The sequence below is a fragment of the Grampus griseus genome (assembly GCF_964374135.1).
Source record: "Grampus griseus genome assembly, chromosome: 19".
Classification (NCBI taxonomy): Eukaryota; Metazoa; Chordata; class Mammalia; order Artiodactyla; family Delphinidae; genus Grampus; species Grampus griseus.
Window position 1 is genome coordinate 51,424,042 of NC_139013.1, and position 23,389 is coordinate 51,447,430.

The 23,389-nt window shown below is 44.1% G+C and overlaps 1 protein-coding gene across 1 annotated transcript; it reads right to left on the reverse strand.

The window, feature by feature from the left end:
- Window positions 1-5: 5 nt before the first annotated feature.
- LOC309837377 (uncharacterized protein C16orf46 homolog) lies at window positions 6-6,128 on the reverse strand (the record flags this gene model as incomplete). Its single annotated transcript, XM_082677837.1, has 2 exons — window positions 5,888-6,128; window positions 6-818 (listed from the first exon to the last, which is right to left on the reverse strand). Coding segments are annotated over exons 1-2 (1,023 nt in total), but the record flags the coding sequence as incomplete, so codon positions are not given.
- Window positions 6,129-23,389: the final 17,261 nt, after the last annotated feature.

A 23,389-nucleotide genomic window follows, 5' to 3' on the forward strand; every position in this document is an offset into this window, starting at 1 on the left:
CCTTGTTTCTCCACAAGCTGCAGGGTGGCGAGATAGCGAACACTGTTGTGGTGGGGAGGGCACACCAGGTGTTTTTCAGGCAGGAGGGACCAGGGCAGGCAGCAGGGCTCAGGACCGGCCAGCAGGGATGTCCGGGCCGCCGGGGTGGGGAAAGGCTGCGTTTCCTTCACCTTGTGGTGCTTGGCCAGCTCAATGGGCCTCTTTTCACCTGTCCCGTCAACTGTTTTCACCCCATATGCACAAGCCACTTGCTCATCCTTCGCCATGCTCAGCCCCTTCTCTTCCTGCTGCAAGAAAAAGTTCTGACTCTTCTTACCTGGCACATCCAAGCCATTTGGGGGTGAAGACTTCAGGGCAGGTAGAACTAAATGGGCCTTGGAAGTCAAGGAGTCTGCCACGGAGGCACTTCCGTCAGCGCCTCCGCTGGGGCTTCCGGGGTCGTTGCCCCTCACAGCCTCGGGAGTGGCCCAGTCTTCCAGGCACCAAATAAACTCTTTTATTTGCAGACTTTTTTTCTCTCCCTGACTGTAAGTGGGAAAGCAGATCCTGTTAACTTCCCGGTAGGCAGTGTTGGGGCCTGGCGGGGGGCCCGGAGTCTGGGAGAGGCTGCCTCCATCCTTCTCCGGCCCTGCCTCAGCCGGAGCTGAAGCGCCCGACTCCAACTTCCCGGCCTCCGACTGAAGCCTGGCCTCCAGGCTCCCTTGGGAGAGGCTGACACAGAGTAAGCAGCTGCTGGCACTTTCTCCCATCTTCGCCTTTTTAAGCTTCTTCCTGGGCCAGATGCAGGCAGTTGGAGAAATCCTTCCCCAGCCTCGGACCTGCAAATAAAACAGCGTGTTACTCTCAGCTGAGCTGCCTAGACTCCAGTTGCCCCTACTTTGGCCCCATTCCCAGTTTGGCTGTCCTATTTAAATCAATATTTCTCTAAAAATTGACTTAAATGTTTTAGTTTTAACTTCTCATGCCTAGTTTAGCCTCATACTAAGCAATAGTATTTGTAACAGTATTTTTAAAGACGAAAATACTAAGCGATAGTATCTATAAATGGCCACATTGATGTGCTGACTCTACATTTTTTTAGATGTGCGTTAAAGTAAATTCAGAATTATTAAAATAAAATCAAAACTGTTTGTTCTTGTTCCCTCTGCCAGCCTTTCTTGTACTGCAGGGTCTGTTTACCACACCCGGGAGACTGCTGCTCGGAGAGGCTGAAGGAAAGGCAGAGGAGCAGAGGCAGACGCAGGGTCAGCAGGGCCCAGGCACACCCATGCCCGCGGCCACACCCGGAGTCCCCTGGCTGACCCTGCCACAGAGGTCACAGGTAAACAGAGCTGTTAGATAAAAACACAAGACCACATTCGGGATATACTTACACTAATTAGGTTTACCGAAAGCCAAGTTCAACTGGGTGCCTTGTGTTTTCATTTGCTAAATCTGGCAACCTTATATGTTAAAAAAAAAAAAAAAGCAAAAACAGCTCCCACGATTTTCCTATGTTCCAGGCACTGAGCTGAGGATCTCTTGGCATTCATTCATTTAATCCTCACAGGAGTGCTACAGTTTAGGTATTCTGATATCCAGGTTACAGAGGAGGAAACTGAGGCTCAAAATATCCTTACAGCCAACAAGTGCTGGCACATTCAGGAGGTCTGTGCATCCCCAAGCAGAGGACAAGGAGAGCCTGTGAGGAGCAGCATTGTCTCCTGGGCCTGAAGATGGGGCCAGCCTCTGGTCCTCCTGCACAAAAACATCCCTTTCCCATCATCCCCTTTTCACCCTCCACACCCTCTCACCTCAGGTGTTCAGCTCCCCAAATTCCTGTTAGAAATTCGTAAGTGTCAAGAAAAACTCCTTTTTATTTTTTTTTTATTTTTTAAAGGGAACTTTTTATTTATTTATGGCTGTGTTGGGTCTTCTTTGCTGTGCGGGCTTTCTTTAATTGCAGCGAGCAGGGGCTACACTTCATTGCGGTGGGTGGGTTTCTCATTGCAATGGATTCTCTTGTTGCGGAGCACGGACTCTAGGTACGCAGGCTTAAGTAGTTGTGGCACGGGGCTCAGTAGTTGTGGCTCATAGGGTCTAGAGCGCAGGCTCAGTAGTTGTGGCGCACAGGCTTAGTTGCTCCGTGGCAGGTGGGATCTTCCCAGATCAGGGCTCGAACCTGTGTCCCCTGCATTGGCAGGCGGATTCTTAACCACTGGGCCACCAGGGAAACCTGCAGCATCACTTCTTTAAAAAGTCTAGTAAGTGCTATTGGAGTCCGATACTTTCTTATTCCACAGGCCTAGCTCTTCCCAAAGACGTGCTGCTGAAACCTTGAATATGTTCTCATAAAAAAAGAAAAACATTTTCTTTAGCATAGTGAAGTCCCAGTTCTTGGACGGCTACAAGGCTGCTGCCCAGCACTGCACGCTGAGTCAGCCTGAACACATCTTCCCCAGCTTCCCCCTCCCTCTGCCTCTGTTCTGGGAACCCCGTCCCTTCACGTGCTGCAGGGTCGGCACTGCATCTTCAAGAGGACCATGCTGCTTGCCTCACACCTCACTGCTCTTGACCCTGGCTCCCCAGGTGGTTTCCCAGCTTTTACAGAAAAGCAAGGGTCCCAGCCCATTTGCTAATAGGTCCTCAGGCTGACAGCCTCTCTCCAGATGGTGGCTTTGGTGGAGTGAGGCAAGTCGCTTGGTCCCCACCTCCACGCAGGCAAGGGGATTTGTCTCCAGGCTGTGTGTGTGGAAAAGGCCAACTCTGGCTTAACGGGATGTTGAGTGAGGGGAGCCTAAAATGTGCAGCAACCCCTGAGCTTTTGTCTTTCTGAATCTATTAAACAGGTCCAGCTGAGTCAGCGAAGGCTCCCCAGTTGCCTGACCCTAAGAGTCACCTGAGCTGCTTTTCAAAATCCAGATTCCCGAGGCCCACCCCAACCTACTAAGCCAGTACTCAGGGGAGGGGCTTGGGAAGGGTCAGGGAATCCCTGGGAAGGTAGATTTTAAAAAGCACCCCAGGGACTTCCCAGGTGGTGCACTGGTTAAGAATCCTCCTACCAATGCACGGGACATGGGTTTGATCCCCGGTCCGGGAAGATCCCACATGCCGCCAAGCAGCTAAGCGCATGCGCCAACAACTACTGAGCCTGCGTGCCACAACTACTGAAGTCCGCGTGCCTAGAGCCTATGCTGTGCAACAAGAGAAGCCACCGCGGTGAGAAGCGTGCAGTGAAGAGTAGCCCCCGCTCGCCGCAACTAGAGAAAGCCCGCGTGCAGCAACGAAGACCCAATACAGCCAAAAATAAATTAATTAAAAAATAAAATAAATATATCTTTTTAAAAAAATAAATAAAATAGAAAGCACCCCACATGGGAGATCCTTGGCAGTTCAGTGGTTAGGACTTGGCGCTTTCACTGCAGAGACCCCGGGTTCAATCCCTGGTCCAGAAACCAAGATCCAGCAAGCTGCAAGGCACAGCCAAAAAAAAAAAAAAAAAAAAGGCACCCACATGAGCCTTGGGTCGAGGCTGATACAGAGGATCTACATCTCCAGGGTGTTCAGATGGCCGGGCAGGGGATCCAAGTCCCAGGGCAGGGGGCAATGACACCTTGCCTTTTTGGTCCTTACAGGTGAGGTGTCACAGGTAAGCTAGGTGTTTCCGAAAAGGTCTGGATGTCTGCCAGGACTTCGAGCCCAGCTGCAGTGCAAGGTGACTGTGCCTCCCTCCTGACTGAGTGTCCACAGAGCCACCAAGTGGTGTGGGCGTCCACAGGCTGCCACGGGGAGAAACAGCAGGGTAGTGATAGGAAAGGCTCCTGCACTGGGTCAGCCTGGGTCAACACTGTGCAGCCCTGAGACATCCCATCACCTGCCTCCTGTGAGGTCCCTTGGCTCTGCAAGCATAAGAAACTCTCAGGAATTGCTACCAGCAAAGTGTTCTCTGTCCTCCTCTAAATGCTGGCCCAGGGGTCCCTGGCACCAGCACAGAAAGGGTCAGGGGACCATGAGCCAGTGCAGGAAGCCAGCCTTTGCAGGGGGCAGGGACAAACCTCAGTCAACCCTCCTGAGGCAAGGCTGTCTGAGAGGTGGGGTAGGGCTGGGTGGGCAGGGGTCGGGGGCTGGACAGAGAGAGCAAAGAGTAGCAGGCAGCAGGCAGGAGGAAATGGTCATACCAGACAGTGTGAACAGCAAACGTACTCTCAGCATGGGACACGGGGCAATTTTTCCAATTAAAAGAAGATTCTTTTCCAACAGCCCTTGGTATTTCAAAGTAATTACCTTGAATAGTAAACTGAACCTTCTAACTTCTAAGCTTAGAAATGGAACCTTCTAACTTCTAAGCTTAGAAAGTTTTCCATGCTTAAATAGAACTCTCTACCACCTTGACTTACCTGATCTGGGTGTGTGTGTATGGAAGGTCATAGGTCATATATGCTTAATGAGGTGGGGGGGGTGGCGTACAGTAGAGAGAGCACCAGAGGAGGCCCCGAAGACACATTCTTGCAACTGTCAAGTGGACTTGGGTAGAGTCACTCTGCCTTATTTTGGCCTCAGTTTCCATATTTATAAAATAAACCAATTAGATCAAGGTTTCTCAACATTGGCACTACCAACATTGGGGGTTTTTTATGGGTTGCATGTTTGTGTACCCTCCCCCGGCAAATTCCTATGCTGAAACCCTAATCCCCAGTTGATGGTATTTGGAGGTGGGTGTTTGGGAGGTGTTAGGGTTAGATGAGGTCAAGATGGCAGGGCCCTCATGATGGGATTAGTGCCCTTATAAGAAAAGGAGGGGACTTCCCTGGCGGTCCAGTGGTTAAGACTCCACACTTCCACTGCAGGGGGCAAGGGCTTGATCCCTGGTTGGGAAACTAAAGATTCTGCATCCCATATGCTGCATGGCACAGCCAAAAAATAATAAAATAAAATGAAATAGGGCTCTCACCAAGAACCCAACCATGCTGGGACCCTGACCTCGGACTGAGAAATAAGTGTCTGTTGCTTAAGCTACCCAGTCTATGGTATTCTATTACAGCAGCCCAAGCTAAGACAAGGCTGGATCATTTCTTTTTTCTTTTTTTTTTTGGCTTCGTGGCATGTGGGATCTTAGTTCCCCCACCAGGGATCGAACATGTACCCCCTGCAATAGAAGGACAGAGTCTTAACCACTAGACCGCAAGGGAAGTCCAAAGGCTGGACCATTTGTTGCGGTGGGAGCCACCCTGGGCATTGTAAGCACTCCTGGCCTCTACCCACTACATCCAGTAGCATCCTTTCTCCCTCCCCACCAGTTGTGACACTAGCAAGTGAGAATCATTGGATTAGACCAAATTCCCTTACAGTTCTAAATTTAGAACTGTATTTCTATTACTGATTCTAAGAATAGTCTAAGAATAAACCCACAGGGTTCTGAGTAGAACCACCAGGATAAAAATCTCAGGTCTCTTGGGGAATTAAGTAGCTTGGGTTAAGTTAAGCAGCTTGGGTTCTGGAGTCCAGAAGAGCTGGGTTCAAGCCCTGCCTTGCCCACTGCCTGGGTGATCTTTGACACATTTCACCTTTTGGGTGCTTTGGTATCCTTGTCCAAGAAGTGAGGCTGTCTCACATAATATTATGCCTCACATAATACCTGCCTCACAGAACTATTGAGAAAGTGAATGAATTGATGTACGTAAAGCATTCAGTACTGTGCTTGCCAATAGTGAGTGGCCATAAATACTCAATAAAAGGTACAGCTATTATCATCATTAACATTCTACCTCTGTTCCAAAAGGTTTCTATATTTCATCATTTACACTTTTTTTTTTTTTTTGGCAATAGTAACTGTTTTTGAAAATAGTAAAAGAAAGGGCTTGTATCAAAACACTGACATGCAAGAGACCTAACTCAAGAAAATACTCACTGCTTCTTCCCATCCAGTTCCAATGACAAACTCTTTGGCTTCTTCATCTTGTTCAAGTGTAATGTCACTGATATTGAGAAGGCAACAAACGTGATTCTTTTCACTTCTTTCATCTGGACAAGTATAGTTTAATTCAGTTTCTTCTGTGCTTTGAACTTCATTATTTTCACTATTTTCTAATTCAGTCTCATTTTTCAGACTGAGATCCATTACTGTGATGGTTGCTTAAAGTCTTTAACATCTTCTTCCTGTGGTTTGAAATGCAAATTGAACTTAGCATTTAGTATTGTTTTTTGTTTTTTTTTTAAAAGCAATTCAACAACTCAGGCGAAATATCTTCAAGACATGTTCAGGAATAGACAGAAGAAATATTACAAAATCATCCTTTGCCAGCTATTGACATTGTAAAAGATAAGGCTAATTTTAAAGACTGATGGATTTAAAGACCAAAGGTGGAAGTGAAGAAAAGAGGGTAGAAAGATGTTACCACAGACTCTGTCTCTCGTGATGGGGTACCAAGTGCCCCTACAGAGTAGGAATGTAGGGTTAAGCATCCCTACCCTCCACTCCCAAAACATCCAAATGATACTGTGCTAATATGAAGAGAACCATCGTGCTATGTGTGACTGATGCATCCCAGCCACCTCCTCTGTCCTGTCCGAACAGCCCTGGATGTCGGCTTGGGGATCCTTTGGCTTCTGAGGAAGCTGGTGGAGAATGTGGTCATAGCTAAGTCAATTGGTTCACCCTCATCCACCCTATATGAAGGTGTCCACATAGAGAGGGGAACTCTGGACACAGACATGCTTAGAGGGAAGACAATGTGAGGAGACCCAGGGACGAGACGGTCATCAACAAGTCAAGGAGAGAGGCCTGGAACACATCCCTCCCTCACAGCCTCAGAAGGTACCATCCCAGGGAGAGGGATAAATTAGGAGTCTGGGATTAACATATACACACTGCCATGTGTAAAACAGATAACCAGCAAGGACGTACTCTATAGCACAGGGAACTATACTCAATATTTTATAATAACCTATAAGGGAAAAGAATCTGAAAAAGAATATATATATTCTTTCTGAAAAAGAGTATATATATTATAGATATAATTATATATTATATCTATAATATATATAACTGAATCACTTTGCTGTACACCTGAAAGTAACAGAACACTGTAAATCAATTATACTTCGATATAACAAAAAAAAAGTGAGGGACTTCCCTCGCGGTCCAGTGGTTAAGACTCTGCACTCCCAACGCAGGGGGCACAGGTTCGATCCCAGGTCAGGGAACTAAGATCCCACATGGTGCACAGCGTGGTCAAAACAAACAAACAAACAAACAAAAGTGAAAAGACAACCCAGAAAAAAAAAAGAAGGAACGAACCCTGCCAACACCTTGACTTTGGACTCCAAGTCTCTAGAACTGAGACAGTAAACTTCTGTTGTCTGTGGTGCTTCGTGGTGGCAGTCCTAGCGAACTGATAGAGTAGGTGGTGGTGATGATGGTGTCGGTGGCTGTGGTGGTGGTAGGTGGTGGTGATGATGATGCTGTCTATCTTTAGCTGATGTTTTTCCAGCTTGAAAAATAGGACTTGGCATTCATAAGCCAGCCAAAGTGTTAGGAAAGTAATCATCCTTATCAGGAGAGCACAGACTCGGGTTCCAATCAGCCAGGGTTCCAATCCTATGTCCTAGCTGTCTGTTTTGTTGGGCGAGTTACTTTTCCAGGTCTGTTTGCTCATCTATAAAACCAGCATGATTGTAATACAGTCCCACAGACGGGTTCCTCCTGGGGACCCCGCAAGCTGTGTGGATGGACTCTAATGCCCAGGCAATGACCACCAATATTACGTCAGCACAATGGCTGCTGATGAATGGCCAGGGCCTTCCTGAGGAAAACTTTGCTTGTAATGAGACAGAGGCCACTGGGGACCACACGCCTTGCTCTCTCACCCCAAAGTGACCCCTGCCAGAAGCATACATTTTCACTTTCTGTCTAGGTAGCGATCAGCAACTTCTTATAACAATATCTGTTTAATTACCATTTTGGCTTTTTCACATAGGCTTAAAATGGCATTTTTTTTTTTTTTTTTTTTTTGCGGTACGCGGGCCTCTCACTGTTGTGGCCTCTCCCATTGCGGAGCACAGCCTCCGGACGCGCAGGCTCAGCGGCCATGGCTCACGGGCCCAGCTGCTCCGCGGCATGTGGGATCTTCCCGGACCGGGGCACGAACCCATGTCCCCTGCATCGGCAGGCGGACTCTTAACCACTGCGCCACCAGGGGAGCCCTAAAATGGCATTTTGATGCTAATAAAGTTCCATGTACCTATGGAAGGTCAAATATCTTTGGGCATCCTAATCTTTTCCAATATGACATCAGAGGAAATGAATGAACGCTGAAAGGGAAAGAAATGATATTACAAGTGACTGAAAACTAGAAGCGCTATTCTGTTTCCAAACAGAAGTATGATTAAGGACCAGACAGATTGTGCAAACCAGCCTGGGCCTTTCATATTGTGAAATTTCACTTCAGTTGCTGCCCAGGCCAAAGAAGCTCCTATAAGTACACTCATACCTTTGTAATTTTGAATTACAAATGCAAATACCACAGAACCCATAGACTTAACAAGTGTACAATTGGAAAGAAAAAAAGCAGAGAATCAAAAGTGAAGTCATTTCTTAAATAATAAAATAAATTTGAACTTGAGGTTAATAGAGCAAAGAAATAGATACTGTTTAGGAGAGATTAAGTATAGTTAGAATGTTCAGATCAATAAGAAAAATGTTCTGTGCTTGAAGTATCTCCACTGACAAGGTGCTCACTACTTAAAGAGACTGTTCCAATGGCAAGGTACTCTAATTGACTGATTCCTGAACTCAGCTGCACCTTGGAATCATCTGGGGAACTTTATAAAAAGTAAAAATGCCCAGACTATACCCACAGAAATTCTGATTCTTGTCGGTCTGGGCACAGCCTGGCCATCAGAATTTTTAAAATCATCCTAGATGATTATAAAATCCTACAAAGTTGGAGAACTACCACTCTGTTAGAAAGACCATCCTTATATTGAACCAGGACTTCTTTCCCTGCCCATTCAACATCGTCCACTCCCTGGTCCTCGTTTTGCCCTCCAGACCAAGGCAGGAAGCCTTCCCATCCACGGATGGGTTTCTGGAGGTCTATGATGCCTCTGCAAACGCTCAATCATTTTTTGGGGGAAGGGCTTGCATCAGAGGTACAAAGCAGTCTGTCACTACAGAGGATTGAAGAATCATTGATCCAGAGACTGGCCACTGCCTCAGCCTCCCAACAGCCCTATGAAAATGCTCCATGTACTCTTCTCTCTTACAGGTTAACCATCTCCATCTACTTCTCACATGTCAAGAGAATACGTGAAATCTGAGGGGAAGACTATATCCCTATCTCTATCTCTATATCTAGAGAGGAGAACCGTAGAGGCCAAAGATGTGGTATTAGGTGAGCCCCCCCGTTTTTTTTTTTGGCAGCGTTGGGTCTTCGTTGCTGCGCGCGGGCTTTCTCTAGCTGCGGAGAGCGGAGGCTACTCTTGGCGGTGCAAGGGCTTCTCACTGCGGTGGCTTCTCTTCTTGTGGAACATGGGCTCTAGGCTCACAGGCTTCAGTAGTTGTGGCTCACAGGCTCAGTAGTTGTGGCACACGGGCTTAGTTGCTCCGCAGCCTGTGGGATCTTCCTGGACCAGGGATCAAACCCGTGTCCCTGCATTGACAGGCAGATTCTTAACCACTGCATCACCAGGGAAGGCCCAAGCCCCTATTTTAGAGTCAGTAGAGGGAATTCGCTGGTGGGTCAGTGGTTAGGACTCCACGCTCCCACTGCAGGGGGCACAGATTCGATCCCTGGTCGGGGAACTAAGATCCCTCATGCGACAGCCAAACAAACAAACAAAAAGAAACAAACAAAAATCAACAACAACAACAAAAACTAGAGTAAGTTAGAAGACAAACCTGGTGAAGGCACCAGAAGAGGTTCCAGTCACATTATATTACCAAGTGCCAAAGGAAACCCAGGTAACAACAATAATCTAATAATAAAACTTACTGTTACATAGCTCTTACTATGTGCCAGGCACTGCTCTATGCACTTTACTTATTCGTTATAAATGCTACATTTTTATTGGGCTGGCCAAAAAGTTCATTCGGGTTCTCCTGTAACATCTTGTGGAAAAACCTGAACAAATTTTTGGCCAACCCAATATAAGTACTTTGCTCATTTAATGGGCGGATCATGGGAACTATACTGACTCCTTATGACTGAAAACAAAGCATCATCTCTGAGTTGGTAAATGCAGTATTCTTAGTCAAATGGTCAGATTACTGCATACCAGATTGCTAGGTGCTCCTCTGGAACACTGGTGCTCTCAAGCTGCTCCACTACTAAAACAGAATATTGGTGGGCTTTTCCTAATTAGAAAAACTTCAGTAAGTGTAAAGAATCATCTTAATTTTCAGTTTTCCTCCTATAAACACGCCTTCAAGATTTTTAAAAATATTTAATTAGTTTATTTATTTATTTTGGCTGCATCGGGTCTTAGTTGCAGCACGTGGGATCCTGTTGCAACATAGTGCGGCATGCAGACTCTTAGTTGCGCCATGCAAGTGGGATCTAGTTCCCTGACCAGGGATGGAACCTGGGTCCCCTGCACTGGGAGCTCAGAGTCTTACCCACTGGACCACCAGGGAAGTCCTGTGCCTTCGAGATTTATTGCCCATTCTTGTCCTCCAGCTCATGTAAGAGGTGACAAATAGAAACGTGCAAGAAGCAATCAAAGGTCAACTGAAAGAGTGGATATGTGATTTCTTACAAATTACATGCAGTTTTCCTTTTATGTTGGAATGCAGAAATCTGCAGTGATATAATATTCACTTTCTGATGATAAAATTATGCCTTGTTTATAGATTTGAAGTAAATCAGAACTCATGTTCTTCCACTTCTTGATTTCCACGGACCTTTACAACCTGATTTGGTTTAAGAATCACTGGTGTAAAGTATACATAAAAGTCCATATGTTTTCCAAGAAAATTACATCAAGGAAACACAAAGATCACAGTGAAAATGCTCCCATGGGAAAATGCATTTGCAGATGCAACTAGAAGATTGGATTTGGAGTACAAAGCAGGAAGGCACACAGATGTATGCCAGAAGGTATTAAATTCTCTGACATACGCTACTGAAGTGGCTAGAACTGAAATATACAAAGAAGAAAATTTTGACTGAGGTGCAAGCCCCGAAAGTACATGTTTGGATAAACAAGAATAAACCCAAAGAAAAACTGATCCAAGGAACTTAAGCTATGTGGAAATGAAATAAAGAAGATGAATGAGAGTCTAAGAGCCTATGGAAATTCAGTATGATACAGAAAATATCATTTCTAGTAGCATTTAAAGTAAACAGAAATGGGATCTCCCTGGTGGCGCAGTGGTTAAGAATCCGCCTGCCAATGCAGGGGGCATGGGTTTGAGCTCTGGTCTGGGAAGATCCCACATGCTGCGGGGCAAATAAGGCCGTGTGCCACAACTACTGAGCCCGCGTGCAACAACTAATGAAGCCCGTGCTCCTAGAGCCCATGCTCCGCAACAAGAGAAGCCACTGCAATGAGAAGCCCCTGCACCGCAACTAAGAATAGCCCCCGCTCGCGGCAACTAGAGAAAGCCCACGCGCAGCAACGAAGACCCAATGCAGCCAAAAATAAATAAAGTTGCAAAAAAAAACAGAAATGGAAAGAAAATAATCAGCAAAAAACCTGTAAAGTATGTTATTATTTTACCAATTAAACATAAGCCGTTATGATTTGTTTCAAAAGTCCTGCAAGGGGGTGGGTCTGGCCATGGTTAAAGAGAGAATGAGGAGATAAAAGTAGCCACAAATTCTGTTTGTTGTATAAGGGCATGACAACACGGAGGTTACTTGCACTATTCTCTCTACTTTTATGTCACTGTGAAATTTTCCATAATAACATGTTTTTTAAGCCATCGTGTTATCAGAATATGGTGGAGGTGAGCGAAGCATGAATTTTGACCTTAAGCAAACTGAAGTAAATGTATCAAAGAATAGATTACACGGTTTGTATAATTTTAAGCTGGAGTAAAGACCTTGAAGAGGGACTTACATAAAGAGAACAGATGTACCACAAAGTCAAAAATACCAGAGAATAAAGCTTACGAAGGTGACTTGGAGACACTCCATAAATAATTGGCCAACTACTCATAAGTCAAAGTACTCAAAGCCTTCTCATTGAATTTACTGAATGCAAAAGAAAGGGCTTGAAATGCAGACGAAAAAAAAGTAGACATTACCTTCCAGATCTCTGACCCCACACTATGATGGTGTAGTATGTTAATGAAGAAGTACAGAGACTACCAAATGCCTTTTTGTTATACATCTGGCAAAATCAATGGCGCTTTGACAGCCTAACCAATCTGTAACTTAGAATACAAAGTGTCCTGCTCCTGAAATGAACAAAGATTTCCATTAAGCTGCCACTGGCCGGTGGCAGAGGCACACCGCTATTACAGCGGAGTCCAGCAAAAGGACACGTCTTCTGTTGCTATGCTCATGGATGTGTTGGATGAAAGTTAAAATAGGGTGGCAGGGGTTGAAATTCTTGTAAACCAGGAACAATGACCATATCTACTAAACCAGGAACAATGACCATATCTACTATTTGCAAATAAATAATGCTGCCCAGAGAGAAACCTACTTGAAAAGAGAAGACCCCCCCACCGCAACCCCAACCAAGAACACAAAGACATTTCCAAAAGGCTAGTAGCTGAAGAGAAGCTAAGAAAAGGGATAGCAGAAGACACAAGAAGAGACAGATAGAGTATGCTATATCATTACATAAAGAAACTTTGTATTTCCTTGGTCAAGAAGGTGATAATGTAGTTACTTTATCATTTTAACAAAAGTAGAAATGGGTCTATTTGAAAATGCCCATAAAACTCTGAATTTTTGTTTGTTTTGTGTGTGTTTGCCCCCGATATGGCTTAAGCTGTCAGGTTCTTTTTGGAAAAGGTTGCCCTGGCAGCCTTACCAGGGTATACTTCAGTTTGACATGGTCACTGTCTGTTAGCCTCAGCTACCTAGTATTAGTCAAGATAGTCAAGGTTATCATGCAATAACAGGCAATCCCAGGGTTTTTTTTTCCAGTGGTAAAAAACAACATAAATTTATTTCTAACTCATGCTACATGTCCACTGTATGATGTTTTGGACTCTGTGGCACATTATCCTCACTCTGGAACTTGAACTGATGGAGACACCATCCTGGGAAACCGTAGCCAACTGCGATGGCAGAATGTGATGGCAAACATGGGGAATCACTGGCTCTTATTTATTTATTTTTTTGTGTGTGGTACGCGGGCCTCTCACTGCTGTGGCCTCTCCCGCTGCGGAGCACAGGCTCCGGACGCGCAGGCCCAGCGGCCATGGCCCACGGGCCCAGCCGCTTCACGGCACATGGGATCCTCCAGGACTGGGGCACAAACCCACGTCCCCTGCATCAGCAGGTGGACTCCCAACCACTGTGCCACCAGGGAAGCCCTCACTGGCTCTTAGATGTTTCTGCCCAGAAGTAACTCATATGACTTCAGTCCCCATGTGATTAACTGGAACAAGTCACAAGGTACTGCTTAGCTTCAAGGAGAAGTGGAGATAATACTTCCTCCTCTATCTCCAGAAGGAAAAGGAAGCCAGGTTTTGGTGACCAGTAGTAATGTCTTGGTTCCACACTGGTCTGGTATCATCAGAGGTGAGATACAAAGCAAATGACCTTTAATAACTATAAATATCGCTACCTAAAATGTAGACATTTGTGGTCTTTGAAAATAGAGTCCAGGGGCCCTGGAAATGGGAAGTCCTAGATCTTGGGAAGATAGGACTATAAAGTTAAAATTATTTTCTTAAAACTGTTTTCAATTTTCGGGATTCAAAAACGTATGTGAAAATACAAAGGCCCAAGAATAGATAGACAATCCCAAAGAAAAAGTTGGAGGAATAACTGCTGAATATCAAGGTATGAATCTAGAGCAGGATTTATTATAGATATTAACAAACTGGTTTTTAAATTTATTAGGAAATGTAAAAGGAACTATAATAGCTAAAACCATTATGAAAATGAACAAAATGGAGGAATCACATTACCCAGTTTAAAAAATTACCATAAAACTATAGGAATCAGTATGGTATCTTGTTGTGGTCATCCATTTACAATGCTTGGTGTCAGTTTATTTAGCTCTTGTAAAAATAAAATACAGTGTGTGTGTGTGTGTGTGTGTGTGTGTGTGTGTGTGTGAAAAAAAAAGAAAGAAAAACGTTCTGGAGGTGGACAGTGGTGATGGGTGCACCAACAATGTGAATGTAGTTAATGCCACTGAACTGTACACTTAAATATAGTGGAGATGGTAAGTTTTATATTATGTATATTTTATCACTATTTTTTAAAATAAAGAATAATGCCTTTTTAAACTCAAAAACAAAACAACAAACAAAAATTACCATAAAACTATAGGAATCAGTATGGTATTGGTGAATGCAGAGACAAACAGATCAATGGGCCAGAATAAAGAGTTCAAAAATATGCCCACATAAACACGGCCAACTGATTTTTGACAAAGATGCAAAAAAAATTAATTGCAGAAAGAACATCTTTCAACAAGAATGTTGCGATAACTGGCCATTCATATGCAAAAAAATTAACTCAAAATGGATCATAGATCTAAATATAAACCATAAAACTATATAACTTTTAGAAGAAAATACAGAAAATCTTTAAGAACTGGGGTTAGGCAAAGTGTTCTAGACATGACACCAAAAGCATGACCCATAAAATAAATAAATAAATAGATAGATAAACTGTAGATAGATAGATAGATAGATAAACTGGTCCTCATTAAAATTATGAACTTTCACTCTGCCAAAGGCTCTGTTGGAGAATGAAAAGAGACAAGCTACAGACTGGGAGAAAATATTTGCAAATCGCTTATTTGATAAAGGACTTCTATCCAGAATATGTAAAGAACTCTGCAAACTCAATAGTAAGAAAATAACAACAAATAGAAAATTGAAAAATTATTTTTGCCAAATACAAGATGGACAAAACACTTGAACAGACACTTCACCAAAGAGGATATAATAAGCACATACTTCTTAGAGGGACAAAGGGCATTCAGCCACCCAAGACTGAGCAATAACAGGTCTGTGATGCCTAGCTCAGTGTGTGCCTACCCTATGCCGGGAGATGCAGGTAACCTGTTGAACCCCATTTGTGATGGGGATCAGGGATCACAATTATTCCCCACAAAAAAAAAAGCACATAAAAAGACATTCAACATCATTAGCCATTAGGGAAATGCAAATTAAAACCACATATTAAAATGGCTAAAATTAAAAATAGTGACCCAGAAATCCCACTACCGGGGATGTACCGAAGCAACCTAAGTGTCCATTGACAGATGAATGGATAAAGATGTGGCACATATATACAATGGAATATTACTCAGCCATAAAAAGAAACGAAATTGAGCTATTTGTAGTGAGGTGGATGGACCTAGAGTCTGTCATACAGAGTGAAGTAAGTCAGAAAGAGAAAAACAAATACGGTATGCTAACACATATATATGGAATCTTAAAAAAAAAATGGTTCTGAAGAAACTAGGGGCAGGACAGGAATAAAGAGGCAGGTGTAGAGAATGGAATTGAGGACACGGGGAGGGGGGAGGGTAAGCTGGGACGAAGTGAGAGAGTGGCATGTACATATATACACTACCAAATGTAAAAGAGATAGCTAGTCGGAAGCAGCCACATAGCACAGGGAGATCAGCTCGGTGCTTTGTGACCACCTAGAGGGGTGGGATAGGGAGGGTGGGAGGGAGACACAAGAGGGAGGAAATATGGGAATATATGTATATGTACAGCTGATTTACTTTGTTATAAAGTAGAAACTAATACACCATTGTAAAGTAATTATACTCCAATAAAGATGTTAAAATATATATATATATATTGACAATACCAACTGTTGGCAAGGACAGCAGCAACTGGAATTCTCATACATTGCTGATAGAAATGCAAAATGGTAAAGCCCCTCTAGAAAACAATCTGGCAATTTCTTATAAAGGGAGACATACACTCACCAAACTATGCAGCAATCCTACTCTTGATTACTATTCTAGAGAAATTAAAACTTATATTCACACAAAAGCTGTACATGAGTATTTAGAGCAACTCTGTTCATAATTGCCTCAAACTGAAAACACCCCAAATATCCTTCAATAGGTGAACAGGTAACCCAACTGGTATATGCATACAATGGACCACTACTCAGCAATAAGAAGAAACAAACTCTCTCTACGTATAATGACATGGATAAATCTCAAAGGCATTATGCTGAGTGAAGCCAGTCATTTTCAAAAAATTGTACTGCATGCTCTACAGTATACAGGAGTGTATACTCTATATGACATTCTCAAAAAGACAGAACTATAGCAATGGTAGACAGATTGGTGTCTATATATATATGTTAAAATTCATAGAACTTTACACAAAAAGTCAATTGAGATAGCACAACATAACCAAAATTTTGGTAAAGTTTAAAAAATGCCTGTTGATAAAGTGTAAAATGTCAATGGTAGGAGAGTAAATGGGTATAATTTGGAAAAGAGTTTGGCATTAAAGATGAAAATTTACATTAAAAAATAACTCATGAGAGCTCTTTATAAACTATGTATAACTATGAGACATTATTCTTACATAAGTGTTATGTTAATCGCTGGATCTGAGGCTTAAGTTGGAAGTGTACATTTTTATTAGTTGGGCCTTTGTTGTAAATGACAGAATCCTCATTGATTTTTTTTAATCTCATAACTCCTAATTTGTCTCTCTTCCCTTCCCTCTCTTGATTGTAACCACAAGTTGTTTTTTTTTTCAAAACAAACAACTTTTTATTGAAGTATAGTTGATTTAAAATGCTGTGTTATTTTCAGGTTTACAGCAAAGTGATTTTTATATATATATTCCTTTTCAGATTCTTTTCCATTACAGGTTATTACAAGATATTGAATATAGTTCTCTGTGCCATAAAGTAGGTTCCCGTTTATCTATTTTATATATTCCTCATTGGTTTTTAATAACAAAATTATCAGAAGTTATTAGGTAGCCTACAAAATCTTCAGGGGAAGAGTGGGTCAGAAAGCCAGACTTTGAGGCTATAAAGTGAGGAAAAATTTGTTCCTGGAACTATTTATTCAAAATATGTAACTGACTCAGCTTTCAGAAGTAGGACACTTGGGATTGGATTCCAAAGCTCTGCCACCCCAGCCCCAAAGTATCAAATGCCTCTGCCACCATCACGACAATTTTCTTTCACCCCTTCGCAAACGACCACTTCTTCCTGTTATTCACTTCTCAATGCATGTATTGTGAGGGTGCATCTAATTGGTGGAAACTAGGTCACATGCCAGAATCCTTGCAACAAGGTAGTACAGGGGTCTTGACTTTTCTGTTCTACCTCAAAGAGGGTACTCATAATACGGTATATATTACCGAAATGTAAAGATGCTGGGCTGCAACCAATTTCTACCACAGCATTGCAGAGTCAGTCTTGTTTCTCAGGAAACTAGTTGAAGAAAGATAAGCTTGAGGAAAGGAAGGACAACTAACGCTTGCCAAGTGTTTGATATCATTACAATATTAGAATAGGCAGAAGCTGAATTGCCTTTTACGACCTAGCCTCATAAGTCACATCGTTTCACTTTTGCTGGACTCACCTGGTTGACCAACCACTGAGGTCATCCCACACACAAGAGGAGGGGACACCCACACTCCACTTCTGCATGGGAGAAGGATCAAAGAATTTGCAGACATGTTTTTCTGACTCTAAAAGTCCATGCATGCTTTTCTTCATGATATTGTGTGGAAATTCTTGTTCCTGGGAATTCAATACCAATCAGAAAGCAGCAGTCTGATGGTTCTGGCGGTATGAGACTCTCTGTCTAGCCACATTGAGAAGGGTGCAAGGGACATCCATAACTGGTCCCTGTCTTTATTGTTCTTTATTAGAGATCAGTCTATTCAGAATGCTTCAACCCCAATTCAGAATGCTTCAACCCCACTCTAGGTGGGAAGGGACAGCTCAAAATGACTCAGTCAAATGTGCACGTTATTACTAATCAATACAAGCCACCAGCTGTCTGTGATCAAGGTTGGAAGAATGCCAGAAAAGAAAATATAATGGCTGGAGGGGAATGGGAATCATTATATTGAAAATGAACAATTCCGAGACAAAGATGACATACAAGAAACACTGGTTTCAACTCAGCTAAATAAAAATAAAAGTCAACATATATTTATATCTGGTACCTATACTGAACCTCTGAAAGAGAGGAACTCATAGTTACTGATTATTAGGATAATTTTATTAATGAGAAAACATATGGGAATGTTGGGAAAATTTCCGTGGTCACTGTGAGAAAGTTAGTTCTCCCAAAAGAGCCATTGTCTTTCCCTACATTGCAGCCTCTCTTACAGTTGTGTTAGAGCCCTGTGACTAGTCTAGCCAGCAGAACGAGTGGAACTGATTATATCACTTCCTGGATGAGACATTTAAGAGGTAAAGTGTCCCTTCAGTTCTCTCTTCTCCTCCCACTATGACCTTGGAAGTCACATGTTGAGTTGGTAGCATCACAAAACGAAGGAAGCCTGAATCCCGAGTCACAGCTTTGGGAAGAACCCCCACAAGCACTCATCAGACTATGCATGAATGATAACACACTTAATGAGTCAAGCCATTGAGATTTTAGGATCTGTCTGTTACTGCAGCAGAGCCTGACCTCTACCAATGAACACAGTCACTGAGATTGTTAGTGTCAACTGAAATTCCAAGACCAGACTTTTCTGATTCTAGCGCTGATTCATTTAACTATTACACCTGAAGCAAAAGAAGAAACTAGCTAGCTATAACATAGTTTTTAAAATAACTGGATGAAGAGTTACGTATTAAAGGGACTAGAGTGCTATTTACTCCTGTAAGTTATCACTATTGTATATAAAGCTACATAATGATAGAAAACAAGAACTAGCTTCAGGTATGAAAGAAAAATAAATGTAGTTTTTCTATGAAAAAATACCCCCCAAAAGCGTATTTCAGCACTATAGAAAGGAACAAATTTCTATAGGTATTCTACCGTGCAAAGCCAGGCTGGTACGTATCATAAAGTCAGAGTAAAACATGAATATTACAGACTAAAAGTATCAGAATACAAGCTCCATCCTTTGGAAGACCAAGAGTGTACTTGAATCAATTCAAAGGTAAAATGATTAGAGGTGGAACTAATAGTGTATAAGTGTGATTTATGTTCACGGAGAGAAACTGGGAAAATAAAAAAAAAAAAAACCTGTTGCAGTAGCTTTTCTACAGTATTCCTGAAAGATAATGTAGTACATTGAATTCTGCCAATCCTCCCTCCACAAGGTTTCCCATCCTAATCCCTGGGACTATGAATATGATGTGCTATAACATCCGTGAGTAAGTTATATTATGTGGCAAAAGGGACTTTATAGATGTAATTATGGTTGCTAATCAGTTGACCCGAAGATAGGGAAATTATCTTGGTTTATTGGGGTGGGCCTAATCTAATGATATGAGCCCTTTAAAAGCAGAGAGTTTTCTCTGGCTAGCAGCAGGAGTAGCAGCAGCAGAAGTCAGAGATTCAAAGCACGAGAGGAATTCGAGGCACCTTACTGTCTTTGAAGAGTGCCGACACTCTTCTTTCTTTCTTTTTGCCATCATCTTTGCCACATATTCGCTATCACCTGTCCATGCAGTCAGACCACAAATGCCTTACCCTCTATTCCTATACCTAGTTGACATATTCTTAATCAATTAATGATGAAGGGAATGTTAATGGGCCAGAAGAGGTGAAAAGTCCAGAGTGTTGAAGTCAAAAGCAGGTTGTTTCTGTCGAAAGCAGGCTGTGATTACCTCAAAACTCCTTACCCGCTCCCTGGCTCTACGTCATGCCCACACACCTACCCCCACTTTCCTAGAAGTTTCAGGTTTCAGAGAATCTTGAATCTATGTCAGAATTCCAGCCAGGGAATGTCGGGTCTCTGGCAGCCTCACTTGGAATTCTGAAAGGTTATTCCTGTGGGTCCTTATCAACATGTGTTGAATGAAGAAATCAAAGAATACAAACACTCTTAGCCATGATGGAACTTAAGTTTCTTACTGCAGAGCTAAGTTTTATGCATATGAACTGGTTAAATAGGTCTTGAAGATTGGCCTGGGCATGCTGATCACTGGCAATATAGCTTCTAAAGGAAAATGATACTGGGACTGCGACCTAACTTACCGTCTGGGAACACAACTTGGCAGTTGAAACTTCGCCTCAAAGGTTGCACCACCCCATTCGAACAATTTGTTCACATTTTCAAGAGTATAAATGTTATCTCCCCATGTATATTATCTGTGCTTTATGCTTCTTATACACCTACAAAGCACAGCAGCTTTGATTATTCACAGAATGATTCCTAGACAGCAGTTTCTACAACCATCCCTCCCTACCAGAACATTTCTACTCCAATCCCAGTCTCCAACTCTTCTGCTTTTTCCAGTCACATTCATTACTCACGAAGTGCCTATTAGATGCCTAGCACTGGTAGTAAAATGGTAAAGCAACGCCCGTCTTCCCGGCTCTCACACAGCATACAATGTACAGGAAAGTTCAAGTCTTGAAACACACACTCACTCCACCTGTGGCTCCTGAAGCCCAGGCAGTTGACACCTGGCTCCTCTCTTTCCTCTAGTAGCCCCACCCCTCCCCCACAGGCCCCTCCCCTTCTTCCACGATCCTTCCTTCTTCCTCATCTAGCTCCTCCCCTTCCTCCAGCAGTTCCTACCTTGCCACAAAAGATGCTCCCCTTCTTTTTGAATTTTTAAATTTTATTTTATTTATTTTTTATACAGCAGGTTCTTATTAGTTATCTCCTTTATACATATTAGTGTATATATGTCAATCCCAATTTCCCAATCCCCTTCTTTCAATAGCTATGCCCTCCAGCAAAGCGCTCCCGCTTGCCCCACAAGCCCCACCCCTTCCCCATTGGCTCCTCCCCCACAGGCCTCCGCCCTTTCGATGGCTCCTCCCACTGCCCCACCCATTCCGCGCCCTCCTCCCCAGGCCCTCCCCGCTCTCATTCCAGCCCGGGCCCACCCTACCTCTCCTTTTTGCCTCCCCGCCTCAAAGGCAGTTTCCTTCCGAACTGGGCAGGGGGTCTCGCGCTGCAGCCCGTGGAGTGGTCTGGGGACTTGCCCCGGAGGTGGGGAAGCGGCCGCCGCCGCTCACACCCTCCTGTGGGGCCGGCGGGGTACAAGGCCCCCGGGTAGCTTAGTCCCCGCCGGCGGGCTGCAGAGGCAGTTGCCCTGGGTTACGGACGCGCTGGGGGCGGGGCGGTAGGCGGGCCTGCGGGGGATTCGCAGTGGAAGTGACGTATACGCGCCACGCGCAACAAAGCTGAGCGCGAGAGGCGACGCCCGCTGACCGCGGTGGGCGCGTGCTCCCGGCAGGCTGTGCGCGACCGCGAACATTCCACCCGCGCCTGAGGAGCTCACTGCAGCTGAGAGCGCGGGAGGCCGCCTCGCGAGGTACCGTGTAGCCTTAAGTGCTGGTCAGGGAAACCCACCGAGGGGTTGGGTGCCCGTCGGACCCTGGAGTTAGAAAGTGAGGGCTTTGGGACCAGCTTCCCCTCAGAGACCCAGGACCTCTCCCTCCGCACTGCTGCCCTTGGCGCGGATAGTTCTGTGATGGTGAGTGGCTAGCAGCGTCCCTGGCCTCTACCCACTAGATGCCAGGCGACCAAAAATGTCCCCAGACTTTGCCCACTGTCCCCCAATCGCCTCTCCCCCATAAGGACTGTGCCAGGGTGGTGCAGGCCAGTAAGTTTTTAAGGCGCCACCCCCTGTCGTGTAGAAGCGCAGCCTGTGAAGTGGGCATTGGCATCTTTTATACAAATGTAGGAAAGTAGCCCCACGTTGCTGAATCAGCTGAGGAACTCGTTGAAGACAGTGAAATGTCACCCCCTGCTCCCCTCCCAGCTTTGGTGCTGGTATTTTCGAGCATCCCAGGGTGCAGCCAGGGGTGGGAACCTGTGCCCGGAGTCAGGCATTCGTGGTAGAACCCAGCTCAGGTCTGGTTCCAAAGCCCTTGTGCTTTCTGGTTTTAAAAGTGTGAAGATTTCTGCTGGAGAAAAATATCATAAGCCTTTTATACCCCTGTGATTAAAAGCCATTTGGAGGGAATTCCCTGGCGTTCCAATGTTTAAGACTTTGCCTTCCAATGTAGGGGGTGTGGGTTTGATACCTGGTTGGGGAGCTAAGATCCCACCTACCTCCTGGCCAAAAAACCAAAACATAAAACAGAAGCAATATTGTAACAAATTCAATGAAGACTTTAAAAAGGGTCCCCGTCAAAAAAAATATTTTAAAAAATATATATAAAAAAAATAGGGCTTCCCTGGTGGCACAGTGGTTGAGAGTCCGCCTGCCGATGCAGGGGACACGGGTTCCCTCACTGCTGTAGCCTCTCCCGTCGCGGAGCAACAGGCTCCGGACGGGCAGGTTCGGCGGCCATGGCTCATGGGGGCAGCCGCTCCGCGGCATGCCCGGACCGGGGCACGAACCCGCGTCCCCTGCATCGTCAGGCAGACTGCCAACCACTGTGCCACCAGGGAAGCCCCATGAAGGAATTTTTGTCATTGCAGTGTCTCTTAACTTTTTAAACTCCATACCAGAAATCACCTAGTAAGCAACAAAATTTTTTTTAATTATCACCTGACAGTTTGGTTAGGAAGAACCTCCTTTAGTTCTGTTGAAAATAGAAAATTTGAAACCACCTGACTAGCAGGATTTGTTAGCCAAGTCATTAAAGCTGTGTTCTCAGTTTCTGGGAAGTATACCTAAAGTCTTAACTAAGATTTACTAAATAACTGTTAAACTTCTTGACTGAAAGCACATTCTCCTAAGTACATGTGGAAGTGGAAGATCTGGCAAATGATTTGCTTCACACTAATTTTGCCTGCATACCCCTTTTAAACGGGCTTCTAATCACTGTTGAAGCTTAGCAGGTAAAAGCCTGATAGCAGGGGTAAGCTGGGACGAAGTGAGAGAATGGCACGGACATATATACACTACCAAATGGAAAATAGATAGCTAGTGGGAAGCAGCCACATAGCATAGGGAGATCAGCTCGGTGCTTTGTGACCGCCTGGAGGGGTGGGATAGCGGGGGTGGGATGGGAAGGGTGGGAGGGAGACACAAGAGGGAGGGGATATGGGGATATATGTATACATACAGCTGATTCACTTTGTTATACAGCAGAAACTAACACACCATTGTAAAGCAATTATACTCCAATAAAGATGTTAAAAAAAAAAAAGCCTGATAACATGACTGAGCAGAAACTTAAA